The sequence below is a fragment of the Stegodyphus dumicola genome, chromosome 1 (assembly GCF_044657685.1).
Source record: "Stegodyphus dumicola isolate Sdum_Otavi_A_Nest chromosome 1, ASM4465768v1".
NCBI classification, from domain to species: Eukaryota; Metazoa; Arthropoda; class Arachnida; order Araneae; family Eresidae; genus Stegodyphus; species Stegodyphus dumicola.
Window position 1 is genome coordinate 19953938 of NC_140768.1, and position 25031 is coordinate 19978968.

At 31.4% G+C, this 25031-nt stretch overlaps 1 protein-coding gene across 1 annotated transcript in view; it reads right to left on the reverse strand.

Moving 5' to 3' along the window:
• Positions 1–25031, reverse strand: part of l(3)80Fj (lethal (3) 80Fj) — a 160260-nt gene that overhangs the window by 120195 nt on the left and 15034 nt on the right. The window contains exons 7-16 of the mRNA XM_085813394.1: positions 15426–15494; positions 15169–15277; positions 15012–15086; positions 14774–14902; positions 11521–11673; positions 10440–10537; positions 10261–10336; positions 8387–8539; positions 4236–4322; positions 4048–4114 (exon numbers count right to left, since the gene is read on the reverse strand). Coding sequence (XP_085669520.1) covers positions 4048–4114; positions 4236–4322; positions 8387–8539; positions 10261–10336; positions 10440–10537; positions 11521–11673; positions 14774–14902; positions 15012–15086; positions 15169–15277; positions 15426–15494 — 1016 coding nt within the window. The remainder of the gene's footprint in view (positions 1–4047; positions 4115–4235; positions 4323–8386; positions 8540–10260; positions 10337–10439; positions 10538–11520; positions 11674–14773; positions 14903–15011; positions 15087–15168; positions 15278–15425; positions 15495–25031) is intronic.

Genomic DNA, 25031 nt, shown 5'->3' on the forward strand with positions numbered 1-25031 from the left:
GAGATAATAGCTGGATATAAAGAGATGACAGCTGAGATCAAAGCCAGACTGGAAGAGAAGAAAGCCTGATGAGAAGAAATAAATGTTGGCCAAGAAAAGGTGCGAGAGCAACTCCAACAGATGAAAGTGGAGCTTACAGAAGAAACTGGAACCATAAAAGATCATGTGGAAATGAAAGGAGTGGCGTCTGAAGAAACAAAGGATGAAGAAATGAAAGAAGTAGCTAATGAACTGCCTGAGAAAGATAAAGAAATGATGGATGAAACATCTAACAGGATTAAAGGAAAAGAAAGAAAACATGAAGAAATAAAAGATAGGAAAGAAACTTTTGATTCTCAAGTGCCTGAAGTGGAAGAAAATGAAAATGAGACTGTTAAGTTCGTCAAAACTGATAGTGAAGTTACAAAGTCGCAGGCAGTAAGTGTTGAACCATTTGAAAGTGCACGTGATGGGAGAAGCTGATGTGCAGCTTAAGTAGTACACTCCAGTATTGCAGGAAAATTCATCCACTTCACAAACTGGGTGTGAGCCTCATAGTGCAGGTTATGCAGACATGAACTTGATTCTAAACCAGGATACTTCCGTTTGTAAAGTATCGGACTCCATTCATGATTCTGATGCACAATTTGGAGCTGGTTCCCAGGAAACGGAGGAAAATGAACATGTACCAGCTGCTGAAAATACCAAGGAGAACCGTACACATGATGCGAACAAACCGTTTCAGATCTTCCCGTGGATGAAGTCTGAAAGGACTGAATCTTCAGACTGTGATATGCAAAACATAAATATATCTGAGAACTGCAGTGGAAGAGTATTTGACCCGGGTATAACTTAATGAAAGGACTGAGACTGAAATTCATTCAGAACTTTAATTTGTATAATTTAAAATTGTTATGTGTTTAATTTGTATATATAACTTGTACATAGTGTAAATTATTGTTTCTTTAGTTATGTTATTTGTTTGCTTTATTATGTTTTGTTTGCATTGAATTTGGCTTCTGACCAATGCTTGTACTGCCTGGGACGTGCAGTCCTTGGAAGGAGGCAGTGTTATGAAATGTACAGGTGTGGTAAGATAGCTTTCCCTGCAAAGCAGGTTTAGGGTTGCCATAAAATGGCAAAAAGAAGGCAGGATTACCATATTCAGCAAGAAATTGCCCATTTGGCGACAAAATTGGCGATATTCCATGGACGGATGGAAAACCTTCTGGAATGAATTCTTACTGGTTTAGCCCATAATGTTCTCGAACACAAGATAAGAAAGCTATATAAACTCTGCTGATCCGCAGTCAGTGAGTGCCTCGTCCAAAGAGTGCAAGGCAGTCTCGAGTTAGTCAGTCTGTGAGGAGTCGATGGAGTTGACAGCCGGGCAGCGAGTGCTGAATGGTCGTCGAGCGCAGTCTCTTAGTCGAGTGAGTCTCTTAGTGCATCGCGGTTAGTGCATCGTCGAAAGAGTGTGTTAAGCTCTGATAACGACTGAACAGAAGAGTTGGAAGCTGTGCTCTGTGTGTCGTCGACTGCATTGCGAGTCTCGAGAGTACGTGGAGTTCCGAGAACGACTGAGCAGAGTCAGGAGCCGTACTTTGGCGCTTTGCAGTGAAGCTATCTCCACCATTATTGCCTGATAGTGTGAAGACTGTGTTGCTGATTGTTCCAGCATGTTTATAGTAGATCTTCGATGACTGTAAAAGTGCTGTCCTGATTAATATTGGTAAATAAAGTGTCTTGAAACTTCATCAAGTTTCGTCGTTATTCACTCCAAATCCACACGAACACTGTACGAGCGTGAAGTAAGAAAATAACATAATGCTATTTTAATTCCTAGACATTTTATTTGCTAAATTTCTAAAAATTCCTCTTAGTTTAAATTTCTTTTTTATTAATTCACAACATTTGATTTTACTTTTGGTTTTGAATTTTACTATATACTTGCCTCTATGGATGACGAAACACGAATTGAGTAATTGAGGAGTTAGGTTTGGAGGCAACTTCCCCTTGATAAGTACGTCTCCTGCCTGCTCAACAATTATTCACTTATGCAAATTAAATTGGTCTTAAAAATTCCTTGAAAATTTTTTGGATTATTTTTTCATGATATGCGCACTTTATTTAACAAAGATACGCGCACTTTATTTACACATGCTCTTGTAATTTAAATATATTGTAAATTATTTTGCAGCAATAATTTACTTTTTATTTTTGCAATTAAAGTTTCTTAATTAAATTTTTAATTTAGATTAGCTTTATACGAATAGAGAATATTTGTTAAATTCAAATTTCCTTCCTTGCAGCAATAGCACAAGAGAAGTACTTAAATTTAATTTTACTATATTCTTGTGAAGGAATAATAAAGAAATATTTAATATATATTTTTATAAAAATATTTAATAAATAATTTCTAATAAAATTTAAATCTTTAATAAATAATTTTTAAATAAAGAAATATTTCTATTAATTTCATGAAGCTATGTTCAACTTTCTTTCAGCCTTTTTGGGACACATGATTAAAACCATGTTGTAGCCAAAATTTGCCGTAGGCTTTCTACTACAATTTAACCTTACCAATAAGAAGCTGAGCAATTTCTCCCTGAAAATGCAAAATTCTATTACAAACAGAGTTCTCTTCTAGCTGAAAAAATTTTACTTAGTGTCAAACACCCCTAAACATTAGATGTAATTTGTCAATCAATTTCTTTACAATCTTTTAGTTTCATTTTTATATCATCTGAAAGACAAAATGTCTTTATTTCAAGTATGTAAAAAGAAAAGGAAAGGCTTGACATACAGATAAAAATATTTATTTTAATATTAACTGTAAACTTTGAAAGATAAATTAAATCACCTTAATAATACAATTTTGTTTAATTTTTGAAATCACATTCCACTTTTTTTATAGGAAAGTGGATAAGAGGATTTAAATTTCTTAAATAATCAGTTTGATCCTACTTTAAATTACATGATAATAACTGAAAGATTAAAAAATACATACAGCTTTTGTTATTTTAACTAATTAGCATACTTAAGTTATATACTTAAGAAGTAATCTAATTATGAAATAAAGATTCCATTTTTTTATAATATAAATGACTTTTCCAACATCAACCAATTAACTAGTGAACAATTTTCATGCTTGAAAAAATTTCAAAATTATTTTCAGATCAGAAAGATTGAAAAATGTTTTAAAATTGAGCAAAATTCACCCTTTCATATAATTAATTAGATATGAGCATATCACAACTAACACATCTGACACAAATTGCAACTATCACCAACTGATAATAAAGCAGTTTTGGTAAAGGGGTAAAGCTCACTTAAAAAAAGGAAGACCTTTCCAGATTTCCCATCCCCCTCTCAAATGAACAGATTTTCTAAAACACTACAATTCTATGTACTTTTTGAGTTGATGATCTTCATTTTTGTACATTTCTTCATTTCATTTGTCATATAATTCATCACCAGAAAAATGCTATTTTAATTTCACTGATTTTGATAAATTTTGTATGATTTTTTATTCCTTGAACTTTCTAGGGTGGTTGGCTGATTTTAATGAAAACAAAACAAAGAAGACCAATCTTACAATACAGTTATGTCTTTGTACAGAACTCTTTATGATGGGGCAAGTGTTACACATATAAGAAACCATAAAAACAACATGTAGTCAGCTCATTCATTAAGAAAAAAACCCATGAAGAACTACTCATTCAGCAACTTTGCTCACTCAGATGTTGGAAAGTGCCTTGAATGCTTTAGTTGTCATGGATTTTAACCATAAAAAGAAGGATGTCTAAATAAATATTTAATAAGTCATATAATTTGTTAAAAGAAATTGCTGCAAATTTACTTTATTTCAAAACTGACCAATATAATAAAAACCAAAAAGCAAGCAAGTTTATTGACAACCAAAGCAAGCAACACCAAATCTGATACAAAGCAGCAAAATTAGGAACAACTATAAATATCTTTAGCCAAATTTTTGTTTTTCAAACAAAATTGAGTTATGTACATACAGTTACCAAAAGAAAAATAAATTCACATAGAGGATAATACCTTAAATCATTGTTATGTCCATGTTCTAACACTAACTTCTCAATCATATACATCACAGAAAATAATGCTGTAATTAGAACAAGTTTATTTAATCTTTAATTTAGCATAAATATTAATACATAAAGTCTGAGGACAGGTATTTAAGGAAATTTACAAGATCATTAATGAGCAAATATTTTATAAATTACCTTCATTAGAGCAACAATAAAGGAATTTTTCAGACAGAAATGGAAGTTTGCTATAATCAATATTCAACACATTTTTTAACTTGGATTCTGAAACAGAAGAAGAAAATCAGATTAAATGGTTTTGGAACCTTTCAAATAACATAATCTTTCATCAACACATCTATGCTATTTGTAAAATGAGTCTCATTTTACAAATAGCATATATATATATATATATATATACTATATACCAGTTCAAACTGGGTAAATTATTAAAAAATAAAACAAATAAAAGGCATAATATACAACATATTAGGAACAATTTTCACTTTTTCACTTTATATATATATATATATATATATATATATAAAGCACTATCTCATTTTACAAATAGCATATATATATATACACTATATACCAGTTCAAACTGGGTAAATTATTAAAAAATAAAACAAATAAAAGGCATAATATACAACATATTAGGAACAATTTTCACTTTTTCAGATGATAATGTTGAATGAGAATATCATAGTCATTTTATCACAAGTAGAAATAGGATATATTCAGGTCTAAAATACTTTTTTTTTAGTTTCATATCTTCAACATCAAAAACCTAAATTATTCCCTCCTTCAACTATTACAACTAAGAAAGTTTATGTAATAAATTATATTTTAAGGGAGAAAAATTGATGTAACTGAGATTGGTAGCTATAACTTATGCATGCTAAATTTACAATTTGCTGCACCAACATATTAAGGGGCCCACCAGCGGCCGAGCGGTAAAGTCGCTGAACACTGGTAGTTCGGTCCGAGGTTCGAATCCCGCGAACGGGCTGGCTGCATGGGTGTTTTCGTGGTTTTCCCCATGTGTAACGTGTATACGAGCCAGTTTCCCTTAGAAAGTCCTCCACGAAAGGCATCCCTCCCTTTAGGCAGATAGCCCTAGTGTGCTTTGCCATAATTAAAATACACCACACCAACATATTAAGGAAAGAAGAAGTATTTATACATCCTTCAAATACTGCTATTTAATGATAAACTTCAAGTTCCAAAAATTAGATTATGTCACTTTGGGTGAGCTCAACATATGAATGATCAAATATGTTTTTAAATAAAATAATATATGAGACATATTCCACATGCAAGTAAAATATTTATAAAGAAAACAAAAAGAAACACCAAGACCCTTTCTTAGTTATTTAGCTTAAAATATGTGGAGCGATTTGGGAGACAGTGGTACAAAACCTAAACCTAATGCCAGGTGAAAGTCACACTTGCTAATGAAATACATTACTCTTTTACATGAACACTCCATTAACAATTAAATAGTATGGAGAAAAATATCCTTCAAAATATCAATGTAGTTTAATGTTTTAATACAAACATAATTAAAAAATATAAATACTTACATCCACAGCAATTTAATTAGGAAAAGTCATTCATAATTTATTGTCTACAATTGTTGCCAAAAAATCATTTATGAACTGCTCATATTCATCTGGAAATTATTGGGCTAACATTATATTGATAATTTTAATACTATTAAAACATCCCTTATTTCAGCATATATAGGAAATTCATCAATTTCATCATTTTTTACTTTATCACATGATGTGTTCGAATTTGTTTTAGAAAACAACTGGTCAATATATTCTGTCATTGATGCTGCAAGAGTTTTTCCATCAATATCCATCCAAGCATTGATCCCTCACCAATGTTAGATGGGGATATTGTTTTTAATTCTTCAACTTCCTTTATTTATCATTTATTAAAAGACTAGCATGCTGAAAACAGATTTTTATTGCCTTTTCTTAAATGTGGTTTTTGGTTCATGTTCAGCAAATGCAGCACATCGAAAAGCTACTTCATTAGCATCTGTGTTATAAAAGGACACTGATTTCAAAGTGATAATGTCCTTTTATTCTTCTAATAATCCATTGATCACACCAATAAAAAATGTCTGTGGTACTTGCCAGCAACTATGTAACTTCAATGTGTTTAAGAATGACATTTTCAATATGTGTTGTGCAAATTCAATAAGATGAAGGATAGAGTTGTTCAATACAAAAGATATTCCTTAAAAATTATCCATATTATAATAGCTTCCTTTTTCTGTGAAGGATAGCACTGTTCAAAAGCTATTTCTTAAAAATTACTCACAGTGTAATAGCTTCCTTTTTCTACTACATATACTGGCACAGAATAAAATATTTACACAATTTCAAGCAATTTTACTTCCATGTTTGTTAATGCGATGCACACAGTTTAGTCCATTCATTTGACAATCATGTTCCTACTGCATGTAAATCAGCATCTTTTTTCCACCATGATGGTGTCCGTAAACAATTCTCTTTTCTTCCATCAGCTAAACCAGCCATCTCTTGCTACAAAACCAATCTTTTTTCCATTTTTATTGATAATTCTTCCCCTTTCTGCTTCATCAATCGACTGTTCACTACCATATCTTTCTCACGAACATATGTAAACCAAATCTTTGATATTTTCTAAATACTGTAATCTTTCCCACCATTCATCCATTTCATGTTTTCACGTCAATTTTGTTTTGATTTGCAAATACTTTTATGGCTCTTTGAAATCTTGCAAAACAGTTGAAAGATATTTAACTTAATAACGGCATTTTACTTGCTTGGTTTTGGAAATGGGTAATAGTGGTTTAACAAGTCATTGCTAGACTCCATGATAAAAACAGAATAAGAAACGAGCATTTCCTAGAAAGAATACTCATAAAAGTGCAAAGCTAAAAAACAAGTGAAATGATATTTTGGTGAGAAGAAACAAAGTCATCTACAAAGATGTTCTGTTAAATTGGTTAGTCCAGTTATTCTCTCCCAAAGAACAAGCTCCTTTGCACACAATTGCCTTAAATCAAAATCAAGCCACTTGGCAACTTAATCCCTTATTTAGAGACATGTCTCTGTCATTTGGCAATTTCTATACTCTATTTGGACCATATATGATGATTTTTATTTGGCGTCTTTACTTCAGTTTTAAAAAAAGTCCCTTCCGTAATATTTTGATAACATTAACCAACTTGTTGATCACAGTATGCAATGCATTTGCCATATTTTCGTATACAAATGGAAGACTAGCATGCTAAAAACAGATTTTTATTGCCTTTTCTTAAATGTGATTTTTGGTTCAAGTTCAGCAAATGCAGCACATCAAAAAGCTACTTCATTTGCATCTGTGTTATAAAAGGACACTGATTTCAAAGTGATAATGTCCTTTCATTATTCAATGATTTGATTCAATGATTTGATAAAATTAAAAGCAATCATATTGGTGCCTATTGCACTTCTCATACAGAAAGCCAAATATTGGACAGCACTCTTACATACAAAGTAGTAGAGGATATGCATACAGCTATATAATTTGTATAACTGTACTTTTTAAAGTTAAATATAGTTTATGTTGATGGAAATGTTTGCATACAGCAAATGTTTTGAGATATACAGCCAATATTTTTTTAATCCAAAGTGAATATGAAACATTGCAGGAGAAATAATACACAATTACACAACAAAAACTTTTGAGGATATCCTAAGAAATTTCAAAATAATAATATGCAGTGCAAAGTGATTTGTTTTATTACTTTATTTTAAATATGAAACTAATTCACATCAAAATGAAAAGAAAATATTTTTATTCTAAAATAAATATATCAGCCGTAGAATAAGTAAAATAAATAAATAAATATTAAAAGGTGGGATTGCACATTTTTCTTTGTTTTCCCATGTAACAATAAATCCAGTAAGATATGAGAAAAAGTTCTTAAATTGCCCATACAATATTACACAAACAATTTTCAAATGAAGGAAAAGGAAAATTAAAATGAAGAACTGTGACTGATTTAATACAGTCACAGTTCTTCATTTGAATTTTCCTTCTGCTTATTTGAGATAGCAGTTCATTTTATTAGGATTTTATTCTTAATGAATTTGTATGAGTAATGAAAGTTATGACACTGTCATCACTTTTCTTGTATTACAGCCTAGATTAAAGAGATAAGAACCTTTTACAATTGCTAGGCAACAGCCTTATACAGGCCCAAGATTCAGATACTTAATAAAAAATGCTTAAATATAATACTTAAAATATTAAATTAATACTTAAAAATAATAATACTTATGTATATATATATATAAAATTACCAGCTTCAGGGTCAAATGTATATAGCTTCAAAAACAAGCAGAAAGCAGAAAGACCTTCAACCACTGCAGATGTTTGAGATGGTTGAGATATTGCTTTATTGTATGTTTTTTCTAATAAAGGTATCATCTCCAAAGCTTGAGGTAAAGTATTGCCTAAAAGAATTAAATATTACTATAATTTTTAAAGATTACTTTTAAAGTTTTTACCTTTTCACTACATTTCCTGGAATGCAAAATTCTATACACTGAATTCACATGTAATTACACAAAAACATAAAATTAAAAATGAACACTCTTATAAGAACATTGTAAATTATGCAAGTAATGAATTATGCAAATCTGTAAATATTTCATACAAAATCTCTGAAAATTCATTCACAATTTAAAAGCACATTAAAAATTACTTATAAATTTTCTTCTGTAAAACAAAAACAGCTGAAATCATTTAAAATATTTCATTATGGGCTTGAAAACACTGGCAAAAATAAAATCATATTAGTGGTTAAGCAGAAGCTGACAACAATACAGCAGATTTTGTTTGAGTTACCGAATCATTACATTTTTTTCTTCACTTTTCCATTTCTGAAGATTTTATGCTGCAAAATCAAACTAGTTGATACTAGTTGATTTTATTTCTTTTCAAAGGTAATTTGAAATACAGCAAAAATGTTTCCTATCGTTGATTGCAAAAATCCATGCTAACTAGATTTATGTTATGTTTAAATAAAACTTGTGCTACAAATTGAATAACTTTAGAATGCTTTCAGAATACAATGCGTGTGTGTGTGTGCACATGTGTGTATGAAATTATATAACAAACAGAATACAGCCAAAAGTCTTTAATCCGGACCTCAAAGCTTTAAACTTTCTGCGCATGCATAAACACATAATGCGTCTACGCATGCACTTAATACCTTTAAGCATGCGCATATGCGTTTACGCATGTGCATAATACGTTTACGCATGCACATTTAATGTATAACGGACAGTATAAGCTATGCTAAAATTATCTATTTCAGTTAATGTTGCAGATTGCGTTGTTCCTTTATCTTCTAATTGGATCCGGTGTATTATTTTTTGCAGACTGTTAGAGCAATTTTGTAAAAGTAAGATTGAATTTTTGATTTTGTCAAAAAGAATTTCCTATTCTGGAGCTGCAGAAGGATCTAGAAAGCGAAAGCACGTTTTGATGTCCATCAAACAAAAAGTGGAATTGCTGCAAAAAATGGATAAAGGCATATCCTTTGTTTCTCTAACCATTCCAAAATCTGTTTATGAATTTCAGTTTGCTCTGCGAAGGGTGGATGTCGCTGCATGCAATGAACTGGAAGTTGATCTGTCAGCACTATCCTTATCTTCAGGGCAGATGTTTTTATTTTATTCGGCTTATAATTCCTTACAAAATGTAGTATTTCATCTTGATGTACTCCATCTTTGACATGATTTAAATCAATTTCCTCATCATTATAAATATAATGAACACACATCAAATAGTTTTCTGGTTGCAATTTTCCAATTTCGACTATGTGTAATGTATGCCTTACGCATGCGCCCATTAAAAGAAATGTTTAATAAAGTAAACAAATAAATATTAAGCCTTTTTTTTTTTGGTAAATTTTGATACGCTTTAGATCACAATTGCTCTTTATTTCATAAATTACGGTTTCATATTTTTAATTTTATAATTTCTGCATGCCACCTTACCAGATTTAAAATGATGATCTACAATCCGGAAAAACCGATAATCTGGAATTGCCAAAGTCCCGACGAGTTAGGATTAAAGACTTTTGACTGTATAAGGAAATATATTTCTATTTAATAAAAATTGATTATATAAGAAATTAACTACATAAATTACATAAACCGTTCCTTACCATGGAATGCGGCATTCATACATGATATGTAGCTATTTCGAATTACAAAAGTGGAATTTTTTTGTGTTAGTCCATTCTAAAAAGTATATAAATAATTTTTAGAGACAATAAAATTTCCACAAATAAATTATAAAATATTTTAATCAATTTACAATAAGCAAACATAGTACATGACTTACTTTAAACAGCTCCATCAGGCTTACTGGAACACTCAATGTAAATTTAGAACACCATAATGACATCATAGACAAGGTGTGTGCTATGATTCCTTCATGAACTAAAAAATACATATATATATATATATTTTACACAGATTAGATTAGAAAAAGGAAGTTCACTAATATTACACAGTGCTCATACTGGCTTACAAATGTATAACCATGTTGCATTACAATCCTACTGACCATTTATGCTGCAATGAGAATCTCTATTATCTAAACTCACAGAGCTATCATAATTATAAAAAATTTAATATATTAAAAATTACACAAAAATAACTTAGAAATTTTTTTTTTAAAATTAAATACCGAATTAAAGCGAGAAAACATGTATTGAATAGAAGGTCACCAAACCCGACTCAGTTTTCTACTTGCATTAACATATATTAAAATTTGTAAGAGTCTAACTCAACAAATGTTGCAGATTCAAGAATTTTAATTATGTTCTTCATTTATTAAATTTCATTTGTATCTTCCTTAAATTGCACTTTTATTTATTTATTTATTTATTATATGTAGACTAGAAATTTTGCCTTAATTTTGAAAAAAGATATGGAAAAATTTAAGATTCATTTCATTTCTATTAACTACGGAACAATTTTTTTTTTTTTTTTTTTTTTAAGATATGTATAAATAGCTCCTATAATCTTATAAAATAAACAAAAAAATTTACCATAATAATACAATTAAACTAAAAAATATGAATTCAGGAACAGCTTGTTAGATTTCTCAATAAATATAGTGAAACCTCATTAAACTATTTGATTCCGAATTATTTTGGTTTTATGTGTCATACATGAAACATGAATGTTGTTGATGTCATACCATTAACTGTGTTCTCAAAAACATTGGACATTTTCACATTTGATTTCTGCAAGAGGTTTCATTGCAGAATTTAAAAGCCAAAATAAAAGTTAACTAGAGCATTTCATTTGAGCTACATACAAGAAACACTTTATGCAAAAATAAATATCATTTCAATATAAAAGCATGTACGAATAAAAATATCTTTATTAAATACATAAGTTCAAATTTAAATTACCTTCATGTTTCAAAACTGCAATAAAATTATCACAGGCACATTCACATAAAGACTGTACTGATGAAGAGCCTGTGACAATATTATAACTCAGGTTTCCAATGCCACTTAAAACACCAAGTCGTTGCGTGATTACAGTTAATTTTCCTTCAGAACCTAATAAAACAGACACACATTTAAAAGAATTCCAATAAATGGAAATGGAGATTATTTTCTATTGCAAGGATATATATTTTTTATGCATGTCATGTTGATGTGAGTACTTCAGAATATTTTAGCACATTTTCATGTATTACAAAATATTCTTATTAGTAACTGATTACAGATTTAAAATTATTTTATTTAACCCCTTAACTGCCGCAGAAAACGTACAAGATTCATTCCCCAGTGCCACGGTTTTTCACATATACGCACGTAGTTATGCGATTTATTAGGGGGAAAGTAAGAGCAAGTTTTACTTTCTAAAAATTGTTTACTTTCACAAAATAAACAGTAAAAGAAAAAAAATGTGCACGCCCGGGGCAGTTAATGCATCGGCTGAGCAAGGCGTATATATATGCCCACGGCAGTTAAGGGGTTAAATATTCGTCAAGTTCATTGTTTGATTTGACAAATAATTGGATGACTTACTATATTTTATATTTGATTAACACTATCTCATTTAGTGCATTATATTACAGACATTTAATTAGCCTTGTTAAATGAAAGAAATATGTAAATGCCCCTCTCTCTTGCTTCAGTTTTCAAAATAAGCAGTTCAAATAATACTTGTTCTAGCAGAATCAGATATATCTATAAACATATGTATCACGAATAAAATAACTGTTTTTAAAACCATTTTTAGGATACATATATAATTTAAAATTTGTTACAACCTTTTACACTCTGGCCATTAAAATTTCTACATCATGCACCAGAGTTTATCTGTCACACTGGTTGGCAAATGTTATCATGCCAGTCTCTCTGCAGTTAGCAACTTCTAATTGCTGAAAAGTTGGAGAATGTGTTGATCAATGCAGGAGTTGACCACCCTTCAAACTGATGAAATTTACGATATTGCGGATGCCATATGCTCTGACATGCTGAAAGATCAGAGTAGGTAATAAAAGCAGTTCAGGATATCTGTACTAGAGGTAAAAAGGATGTGAACCTAAATTACAGCCATACCATCAATGTATGTGCTGGATCAATATAACAATGAAGAATGCAGTCTTCCAATTTTATATTATATTTATACTAGCTGCCTTCATACAAGGATAAGGCCATCATGATACTGGAAGCAAAAACTGAAATCATCAGAAAAGACAATTTCCAACACAATAAGCACCAATTTCTATGCTGTAATATCAACAGAAACCAAAGCATAGTAGCTTTGCTAAAAATCTGTGGCGTTGTACATATTGTCACACCAAACATGGAGATACTTGGCACTATGCAACATACCCAGTTTTCTGTATATATTTTGTCTAATCTTTAACAACATACCCAATGTTGCAACATAAACAATTTCCTGACATAGCATGTCTAATCTTTAGCTGTATGCATGTCTAATCTTTAACTGTATGCATGTCTAATCTATAACTGCATGCATGTCTAATCTTTAACAGCCATGTGGACGAGATGTCTATGATCAAATATTGGTAAATGGATGGGTACTGAGATCTAGCATGTCATTTTATATGGTCCTCCTGGACCCACCGACTGCAAATTCTCACAACAGGGATTGAATCTCAATCCAAGCCAGCAGCAATTAGTTAGTATAAAACCTTCAGTTTCAGTCAGCTATGATTCTCCCATAATCAAGTTCTCAGCCATGCTTATATGAGGCATGATACGAATTCCTGGCAGTGTAACAGATAATATAATCAGGATATACAGCAATTTTATTTACAAAGATAAAAGTCACAGATAATTTTAATTTTTAAAGCGATTAGGATTAAAACTTGGTAATCTTTACAACATAAAAAGCTAGAACATTAAATTCAAGAGAATACTTAAATTTCTGAAAAACAATTACTTCTAATACCAGGCACATAAAAAGCCTTTTTTACGTAGAATGGCAGCAGTGGTCATCCTGACCATCATATGGAACCTTTTGTTTTATTCCTTAAAAAGTGCAAAAACTCTTTCTAATGGTTCTTAAAAAAATTTGTATCCCCCCAAAAGGCAAAAAATTATTCTAAAACATGATTATTTTCAAAATTTTAAATGCTTAATTTATATCTAATATATGCATAAGTACATTTCTGACTACATATCAAAGAAATCTGAACTAATGCATTAGTAAGCATTTTAAGCATAATTATTTTAAACATTTTATTAATGTTGTAAAACTACAAAGGAGATGCATTGCATTATTTAAAAAAGAGGAACAATACCCTTTAAATAAGGGGGTAACCTCTTTAAAGAATTAAACAAGTCCCATTTTGAAAAAAATTCCTATAGATGGAAATACACGTGCTTTTCAAAATACTTAAAGGATGGTTTCATAAATGGCAGAAGAATGTATTCGTTAGGGGGAAAACTGTAAATTTTAAAATATATATAGGAATAATTGCATTTATCAGAAAGATTTCAAAGAGACCGAAAAGACAAATATTACATAGTATATAATTTTAAATCCAAAATATATCAGTTATTTGCCTCCCAATCTACAGCATTATATTTACTAAAAATATAACAGATATTTTTAATGCATGAAAATTAACCCATGTCCAGTATTTTATTCATGCATTTTTGCACCCATCACTTAAACAGCATTTTCAACATTTTTTGCCTCAAAAACATATACTTCTTGCTGATTTCGATTAAAATTTTTGCTGATTTCGGCATCGCATATTATTTTACTTAAACTACCACTATCTGCAAAGATATTTATTTCACTAATCGCAGGTAAAAGCTGATAAGGCTAAAAATCTGAACATAATCCAAGATTCCTAAGGAAAAAAAATCTCCCCCCCCCCAGAAAAGGGAGAAATGACATAGAATATTTTAACAATTGACAAAAGCAAACAGAAGGCTAAACAATGATAAAACTGCTCACAGTCCTAGTCTAAAACTTAGAAAGATGCTTAGTGAACATAATTGAGTGTTCATATGAAATACTAAATTTAAATTTAAAAAAAATTACACTGATGCTTTTCTACAAAAAACAGCTTGTAATATTGTTTATGGGTAATGATAAAGAAAACAGTAAAATGGGGGGGGGAATCTTTTTATGAGACAGAATCCTACATTAATTATAAAATAATTATACCATTCAATATGCCAAAAAAGTGTTCAAGAAGGTCTTTAACAGCTTGTGAACTACTACACTGCTGAGCAAGACATTTTGAGGCTACAACAGCATCATCTCTGCACTGGTCTTCTTTTGAATGCAGATGAGCTATCAATATAATAATAATAATATAAGTAACAACAATACAATCGGAATACAATCTAATTCAAATCTATATGTACAAAATTTTTTAAATAAAATAGCTGTAGTCACTTACCTCCTATACTTTTGCCCAAATCTAGTGCATACTGACTCAGATCTAGGGAAATACTTGATATGATAGTTGACACAGCTAAAATAAAGAAATACCCAATTAGAATATAACATTTTAAAGACTCTGACATTTTGATATAAAAATTAAAGGGAAGAATTACTTTCAAATATGATTTCTGGGTTCCGTAATAATGCTTTCTGAATAGATGGCAAAACAGCAGTTTTAAATTCATCATGGGTAATCTGTCTTAAAATGCTATTGCAAGCTTCCTAAAAAAAAGGTGCAACTTAAATTTAACTATTTAAATAAAACAGCATTCTATAGTAATTAATTAGTATTAAAAGTTATAGTATTACTTTTTGGAATTTTGAAATGTTATCACAGCAAATTAAAATTATTAATTTTAAAGCAACTTACCATAACATATTGAGGTGGTTTAATTTTACTACCAATAACAACTTTACAAATCATTTGTACGGCAAGTTCCTGGAAATGGATAAAATATTCAAATGAATCATTTTAATATAATAACAAATTAAAACAAATCCTTCATTAAACAAAATTTTAAAATCTATACATATAGCACGGTTCCTACTGAATTTCAACTTTCCATCTCTTTGATTTGCATGAAACAAGCTAAATAATTTCCCTGGCTTGATGATTAAATGTGGGAGTGGCAACATTGAACCTGCTGTGGATCATCACTTTGCTACTAGCTTCAACTACTGTGAGTTTTTACTAGTCAATTTAGTTTACTGCAGTAAGGCTATTCGACATTTTTTTTTTTTTTTTTTTAATTATGGTGCAATCACACACTACACCCGCAGGAAACGCTGCTATTTTGGTAAAGTCAAGAGGTCAAAGCTAAGTTTGTAAATTCACAAAGTTTTTATCAGCGAGTGAATTAAGCACTGTGGTCTTAAGTTGTTTTCGATGCACTATTTAATGAACTCTTCATTTCCAAAAAAGAAATAATGCTTTGATCGAGGTAGCACCTCCTGCCCAGAAATTCAAGTATCACATCTTTTATAACAGAAAGAGGAAAAAAATTCAAAAGATAACCCATTAAATGCTTATTTGCAAATGAATCACCTACAAATATTCCTCTGAATTGTTAATTCTTACTCAATGTGGTAATTGTAAAAACAAACAGAAGTGGCAGTTGAGTAAAATTAAAAACCTTTTACTGATTTTGGTAGAAATTAAAGACTTTTAAGAACCACACAAACCCTGATGAAGCAAATTGAATTTTTAGGATACAGCATAAAAATTGGAACTATTCAGCCTTCTCCTTTAAAGAACACGGTTGTTCAAAATTTTCCCCACCCGAGAAATTGCTAACGAAGACTTGTGGGATATTTTCATAATTTCAACCCACAACAGGAAGGCTCCTTAGTGACTCATTTAGGGATGGTATAAAATTTGATTTAGAATAGCAAAAATCATTTTGAAAATTAAAGGAAATTCTTTCTTAAACTCCTTTACATATACAGAAAAAATATCCATACACAAGGTGCAAAACTTTAAAATTTTGAGAAACTCAATACTTAAGCTGTGACCTTCAAATTTTTTTTTTTATCAATTATTTATTAGTCATTTTACTAACTTTTGAAAACATTTTTTTTTTTTTTTTTTTACATGTAAGTTTACAAAATGTTTTTTCAGGGAAAAAAAATCTCCGAAACGAAACAGAAAAAGTATCCGTACATTACAATATTAGTTTAAAATATAGGTGGTTTCACTGACTTGTAGGGTAAACTTTGCCGCTTGAGAACCTCTGTAAGTCAATTTGGAATAGATTGAACCACCTTCATTGTATCCTACTTGCTATTTTGTTCCACTAATTCATGACAATGTTTTCTGAGTATTTCTTTAGGGGTTACTCACAGATTTCACAGATAATCTTTATTTAAAACTGACGGAACCTATACTTGAGTAAATCCTACAAATGCTCAATGGGATTTAGGTCTGCAATTTGAGGCAATGTACGCAATTGGTGTTTCGTATTCTAAAACAACCACAGCTTCACATTTTGTGCCACATGCTTTGGATCGTTATATTTCTGAAACCAGAAATCCTCACCAAGTTCCAATCGCTAACCACTTTGCTTCATATTGCTTTTAAAAATGTTTAAATAACCATCATGGACTTTATAAAAATGAGTTTGCCAACTCTGTTTACTGCAGTACATCCACAGACCATGATACCATCTCTGCCGTATTTGGTACAAGATTTTCTTTATTAAATGTAGCATCACTCTTATCCATTACTAGCTTCTTTCCCTTGATTGAAAAATATGCAGAATTTGCTTTCGTCTGAGAATAGGACACTTTGTTAAAATACCTGATCTTTATTGTATATATTCATTAGCGAAATCCATTCGTTTCTTCCTGTTGACATCCAATATACATATAATATATGGCTTTTTACACGCGACATAGGCACCATACCCCTTTTTCTTTACAATTTTGTGAATACAGTAGAATTCCAGAAATTCACAAAGCTTGGGACCAGAGGTTGTGTGGATTTTAGGATTTTGCGGATTTCAGGACAGAAAAGATAAAGCATAACATTCGGACTAAAAGTGCAAAATGAATAAGGCGTATTAGATACATTTAATTAAATTATTACGAGAGTAAGTTGAAAAATAAGTTTCCCCTGTCGACTGTGGTCAGAGTTGTGTATGAAAGTCAAAAAATAGAATGAAACATTAAAGATATGACATACCTTTATTTTTCCACATAGGTACCAAGTACATTGAGACATTTGTCATATCGCTTGATAAGCTTCAAAAAGCCCTCCAGGAAAAAATCAGGGCTTTGCATATGGAAGAAGCGTTGAACGGCTTGTTTCACTTCAGTATTGTTTCCAAAGCGCCTTCCCCAGAGATTTTTCTTCAAAGCCGGAAACAGATGCCACGTTTCATCCCCCGTCACAATCCGAAACAGAAAGTCATTGCCATCTTCATGGTAACGCACGAGATGTTCCAGGCTGACCCCCATCCGTCATCACCTGTCCGAAAGAAGTTCAAGACAACTCCCTCTGCAGGTAAAGTGCTCCTCACAGTTTTCTGGGACGCCCAAGGAGTTTTGTTGCTGGACTTTTTGGAGGTTGGAACCATCAATGCTACGCGCTACTGTGACACCCTGTCGAAATTGAAAGAGGCAATTTGGAAAAAGCGGCCTGGCCTTCTCACATCTGGCGTTCTGCTGTTGGATGACAATGCCAGGCCACATTCGGTGACGGCAATGCAAAACCATATTGCAACTCTTGGTTGGGAGCGCCTACACCATCCGCCATACAGTCCTGATCTCGCACCGAGCGACTTCCATCTGTTTCCGGCTTTGAAGAAAAATCTTGGGGAAAGGCACTTAGGAAGCAATACTGAAGTGAAACAAGCCAACGCTTCTTCCATATGCAAAGCCCTGATTTTTTCCTGGAGGGCTTTTTGAAGCTTATCAAGCGATATGACAAATGTCTCAATGTACTTGGTACCTATGTGGAAAAATAAAGGTATGTCATATCTTTAATGTCTCATTCTATTTTTTGACTTTCATACACAACTCTGACCACAGTCGACAGGGGCAACTTATTTTTCAACTTACCTACGTATATACATTATTGCCATAATTTATTATATGCATTAAATTATTATTACATATATAAATTGATTATATTATTCATTGTATTATTATATGTACACAGCATCGAGGTTTCCCGATTTCACCTCATGCAAAGATTTCCGGTTACAGATTCCGGTGTTAGAATGTTGCTGTAAAATTTCAACATCTTTCTTTATTTTTCCGTATATCATACACAATTGTGTCGCAATTCCATACCATTCTGCTATAAATTGAGGAGCAGCACTTGCTTTCATTTCTTGCAGAATTTGCACTTTTTGTGTTACCGTCAATGCAACGTGTTTACGTTTTTCAACGTTGCAAGCAGTAAAATCACGAGTGCGTTTCTTATCTGTCATTACATTAAAAAAGAGTAACATTTAAAATATTCTTAATTTATCCACAAAATATCTGGATAAAAAAAAGGCAGCACTAAAAAATCTCGTGAAATGAAATAACAAAGCTCAGAAAATACAACAACGTGAATCATGAACTTGAACAAAGAGTCGAGTGAATCATCTGCTTTTACACCTCGATGCAGATTAGAAAGAAAAAAACTTATCTTAATTATTTTATCTTATTTTTTTAAACTTTTTTATGTTAATAATTTTGGTATTTCTGTTTTGACTCATTATTATTCGGTAATTATGACGCGATTTATTCGGCACGTTTTTTTTTCTTCGATATTTCGTACTCAATGTTGCGGTTTCTGGAACCTATAAACTGAATGTTTATATTCTGAGAGGCAACGTGGATTTCAGGTCGGCGGATTTTTGGTATTTGACTGTAGTACCTTCATGGACATGCTTGCCAAACGAGTTTTTGATATCTTCACTTATTTCGGAAACCTTTTCTCTACAGTTCTTTTTCACAGATTCCTAAATAGTTCATTTTTCACATATGGTCAATTTACTAGGGCACCCACAGCATGGTTTTGATAAAATAGAACCAGTGGAATTGAATGATTGTGGTGAACCAGTGGACAGAAGAACAAGTCCTTCCAAAGAACTGGCTAATTTTATGGTATTTTTTTGCCTTCTTTTACATTTCAGGATAATTCTTCCCTCGTCAGCTGCAATTTCTTTAGTTTTGGAAGCCATCACCCAGTTTGTAACATACAAACTTTAAACTATTCTAAAATACAATTTATTTTAAAAAAAAATTGATCACGAACTAAAACAGAACCATTATTGTGAGTGTAAGTTCCCCTAAATTTTAAAATAGATTCCTCAACGTAGCGATCGTTTTTGCCTTACTAATTAGGATAAAAACCCCACAGATTTCCTGCAAAGTTCACACCAAATCATACTCTTCTAAGAGTTGAAATATATGCCAGCCTAATACAAGAATCAACAATCACAGCGAAGCAAACGTGAACTAACATCTAGCATATGATTTCATCAAGCCAGTTGGTCACACATTCACTTTTTTTAATTATTTACAGATGATTTAAGGATTACAGAATTCTTATAGAAGGCCATTTTTGTTGAGAGACAACAATAAGAACAGGCATGACAAAAGTTATAGGGAAGTAAAAATAAAAATATCTTATTAGATATTCTTATTAATCTTACTAGATATCTTATTAGATAATAAATGAAAATATCTTATTATTACTGTGTAATCTTATAGGAATTGAAGGTTTCTTTTAAAGACATAATATTGTGATAGTTACATGTAGTTTACCTATAACTACTTTTCATTTTTTAAGTTCTTACTGTAAATGCATCCTTTGAAAATTAAATTATTTGCACGATTCCACCCCCCCCCCCCCCCGCACAGTTTTTAGAAGATAAAATTAATATATAAAAAAAGGGAAGGGAAATACAGTAAGTATGAGTAACTGAATAATTTTATGATTTACTGCAAAATATAATGAAATACGTAACATTATAATAAAATATAATGAATAAACAAAAAAACATAAAAATCTAACTCATCTTACACATGCATACATGAAGAACATTAGCATAATACATTACATACATTTAAATAAAGAAAAAGAAAGTATATCTAGAAAATATGAATCTAAATTGGACCTAAGCAAATTTTTTGGCTGAATGCCCACAGATATTTTCTTTTTTTTTTTTTTCATGAACTTTGTAATGGAGATTCTTAAAACTGCAAACTAATAATCATTAGCAAAGCTCAATCACACAACATTTTAATCGAGATTCATGAAAAGAAATGTTTATTTAAATATGTGGTTTGATAGAAGTATAATTTATATCTATATATTTAAATCTCTAACCAAACATAATCAATATCCAAGTTTAATTTGCAGATTTCTTCATGACTGTGGAATTTTGTTAAACTTGTATCACACTGCAGACCTAAAATCTTAAGTTGCAGCTCAATCAGTGCATTATCAGTACCTTTTGAAACTGGATACTAAATTATTTTCAAATTAGATTCAGCTTTCTTAAAATTGCCAAATTTTGTTAATAAAGAAGGATCTATGATATTCTATTTTTATTTGAATAAAAGTAAAGGTAATAAAATTGTTCACAGGGTGGCAATTTAAAATATGCTCATGTCCATAAATTAAGAATAATTCGAAGTCACGTGGAAATCGAACACTAAAATAAATATATCACTTGTAAAATCACTACACACATCTTCAAGAATCATATGCAAATTTCAGGAAGTAACCAGATGACACCAATGGTACGTCACAATGACGAGAGCGTAAGAGAGTGATATATGAGGAATACAGGCAAAGAAGTAAAATTGTTCGCAGGTGCTTTATAAGCATTTCAGTACACAAAGGACGCATTTGGATGATTTTTTATGTGGTAGTATTATCGGCCTTCTGGAATGTGGGCGTACCCAACTGGAAGTATCAGACGAACTTGGAATTGCCCAGAGTGTCATCTCCAGGCTTTGGCAACGATTCCAAGATGATGGTAATGTGAGTAGACGTTATAGCACAGGTCGCCCCAGAGTTACAACTCCGAATGAGAACCGGTATTTGGCAGTTACTGCCAAAAGAAACAGGCAGAGCACAGCCTCAGACCTGTCTCGTCAGCTCTCTTCATCCACTGGTACGACAATTTCAAGGCAGACCGTGTACAGATGCTTAGGGTAGATTGGTCTATATGCTCGTAGACCTGTCAGATGCGGTACAGGTCAGTTCGATGGCAACGGTTCGACGCCATACTTTTTTGCTTTTGCTTGACGTCATACTTTTCGTATTTTTATTTATTTTTAGAATAAGTTTGCATCATCATTCAAATAAAATTGGTGTCATCATCATTTGGTATTTCACACCCCAAAATTATGAGAATTCATAGATGGTCTCAGGCGTGTTCAAAAATCAATTGATCAACGTTATAAACAATTTGTACGTGGAGATGAACCCATCTCCACGCATAATTTTGCAATGGATTAGTATAATAACAGTTCTGTGATGTAATCTTATTTATCTCTAATCTTATTTATATGTAATTTTATTTATCTGTAATTATATTTGTCTGCAATATAATACAACTACTTTGTAACCACATGTTTATTTACCATTTGTGTATTTTGCCTTTTTGATGCTGTTTTGTGAAATAAATAAATTTAAAAAAACCCTCCCTCATGTCCTGGGGCCTTGATGTTGGCGAGGGGGCTTCTCACTAATCTGGGACACAAACAAAAATCTAGAACATTTTCACACATAAACACACATATATTTATTTCAAATATGCATGCAAACAATCGCTATTTTAATAAATAAAAATCAGTCATATTACTTATTTATTTTACTTCATATTTATTCTAATAATAAATAAAAATATGAAAAAAATATGGCATTGAACTGCCCATGCGTTGAAACGACCTGCTTCGTGTCAGATGCGTTCCACTTACTGCAACTCACTGTCGCCTGCGGGTAGCCTGAAGTAGAGAGCATGCATTGTAGACACCGCAACAGTGGGCTTGTGTGGTGTTTTCCGACGAGTCCAGGTTTAGCTTGCAGTCTGATTCTCGCCGGACTTTCACATGGAGAGCTCCAGGTACCCGTTACCACCAAGAAAACATCAGTGAACGACACCGTTACGGTGGTGCAGGAGTGCTCGTTTGGAGTGGATTTATTCTGGGTTTCAGAACTGACCTGCATGTTCAAATTGGAACCATGACAAGCCAAATCTATCGGGACGTCATTCTGGAACAACATGTACGTTTGTTTCGGGTGTGCCATGGGCGTACAATTTGTGTTTATGCATTATGATGCCCGTCTTCACCGTGCAAACATCGTAAACGAATGCCTTCAATCGGAGGATATCACCTGTATGGACTGGCCAGCATTCTCACTGGACTTGAATCCAGTAGAGCACGTGTGAGACATGCTTGGCCGATGAGTTGCAGCCCGTCAACCTCCTCCTACATGTCTACCGGAACTTCGGAGAGCATTGTCTTTTGAGTGGTGTAATATCCCCCAAGATCAGATCGATAATTTGATACTCAGTATGCCTAGGCGTTGTACGGACTGTATTGCATCATCAGGGAGACATACAATGTATTAACAATCATACCAACCATGTAATATTGGTTTTTGGTAAATAGGTTTATTTTTGTAATTTGCTCCAGGGAGAAAAAATTGCTAATTTTTTTAATAATATCAAACAAATAGCATCTTTTTTTGCTCTTTACCTTTTTTTTAATAAATAAGCTTTACAAATAAGTCAAATTTGTTTTGCTTCGAACTCTTCCTTTGCCTGATTTTGCATTATCCTTAATTTATGGACATGAGTGTATGTTACAAATTCCTACTGTCAAATCACATAATTTATTTTTGAATGGTTATTACACTTCCAAAGAGAGAATTGGTAGAATAATTGTATTTCAAGAAAGAAAGGTGAATAATAGCTCTCTAACAAATGAACACTAGAGCTATGGATTAATAAAATTGTATCAGATATAAAATGGATAAAACACTTGATTTTAATTTAAATTACATTAACTTTAATAAGTACAATAAAATTTCGATTATCCAGAAAGCTTGGGAAATGCTGAGTGCTGGATATGTGAAAATCTGGATAGTTGGGTGTATAAAAAATGTAATTCATGTTAAAAAAACCATGTGAATGGAAGAAATTTCTAGTCTAAAATCATAAAACAGTTATCTTATTTGTTACTAACTTGAATATAAAAAAGCTTACACTTAAAATTATATAAAATTTCAAAAACAAAAATGCATTTTAAACTTAAAAGTCGACATTGCATAATGCAAAGCATGAAATTAAAAAAAACTTATCCGATTACAAAATCCTGTCAAATAGGAAAGTTTGTGGAGATATTGCCAAACTTGAGCCAATCATTCCGACAGAAGGGATGAATAATTTTTTATTTAGTTAAATAATAATAAAATGAATTTAAAATAATTTTATTTAGTTAAATAATAATCATTTTTATTTAGTTAAATAATTTAATAAATTTATTTAACAAAATAATGTAAATTACAGATACAGTACATAAAAAGAATTTAATTTTTCACTTTAAATCACCACCATTTATACATTTCCAAATAATTTCAAATAAAGTCACAATACTGTGCCTTTATTAAGTATCTTATAATTTTGAAATACTCTACCGCATGCTGCCCTGTATCACAAATATAAATATTTTTTTTATATATATAATGCCATAAAAAGCAGAACTTATATCCTTCTTTACAAAAGCTAACAAGAAGCAGTTTTACATAAAACTAAGGTGAGGTTCTTATGATTGTGTAGTGATTTCAGGCTGATCCATTACAAGTGCTGAATCACACTGTTTGGAAGCATTATATATGTGTTAATAGTATAATAAGCTCTATAATGGCATCACAAATCTCTGCCTAATTTTTTGAAGGGGGGGGGGAACCCCTAAAATTTTAAAATATTCTGGTTATTTGAGCTTACCAAATAGTTGAATGTCAGATAGTCTAGCTTTTACTGGCTTATTTGGTAGGACAATTTTCTTTTTTTTATTATTGCATACTGATTAAAGTAACAGTTATTTTTATTCAGGAAAACCAAGATAACTAGTAATATAACTAATAGTTTATTTGCTTTTGTTTTAAGAGGGGTATTATTGTAATTGGTAATCACAAAATTTGTATTATTTGGGAGGACTAATCTGTAATTTCCTGACTTTTTGGAGAAAAAGTTCCGATTTTCCCTGAATTCTTTCAAAAAATTTTTGTTTTCCCTGCCTATGTTGAGCTTGAAAGAATATTCTCCAACTTTTTATTTATTCTAAATAATCAAGAAAGTCCTAGGATTTTGAAAGCTGTTGTATACTACATCCCAGAAAAGATCAGGTTGAATTTGAATGCGTAACTTTCATCTCTGTTATGTCTTCTAAATAAATATTAAAAACTATGTAGTTTGCTACATAAAAACAATGTAGTTTGCAATGATTGTTTTGCTTTAAAATT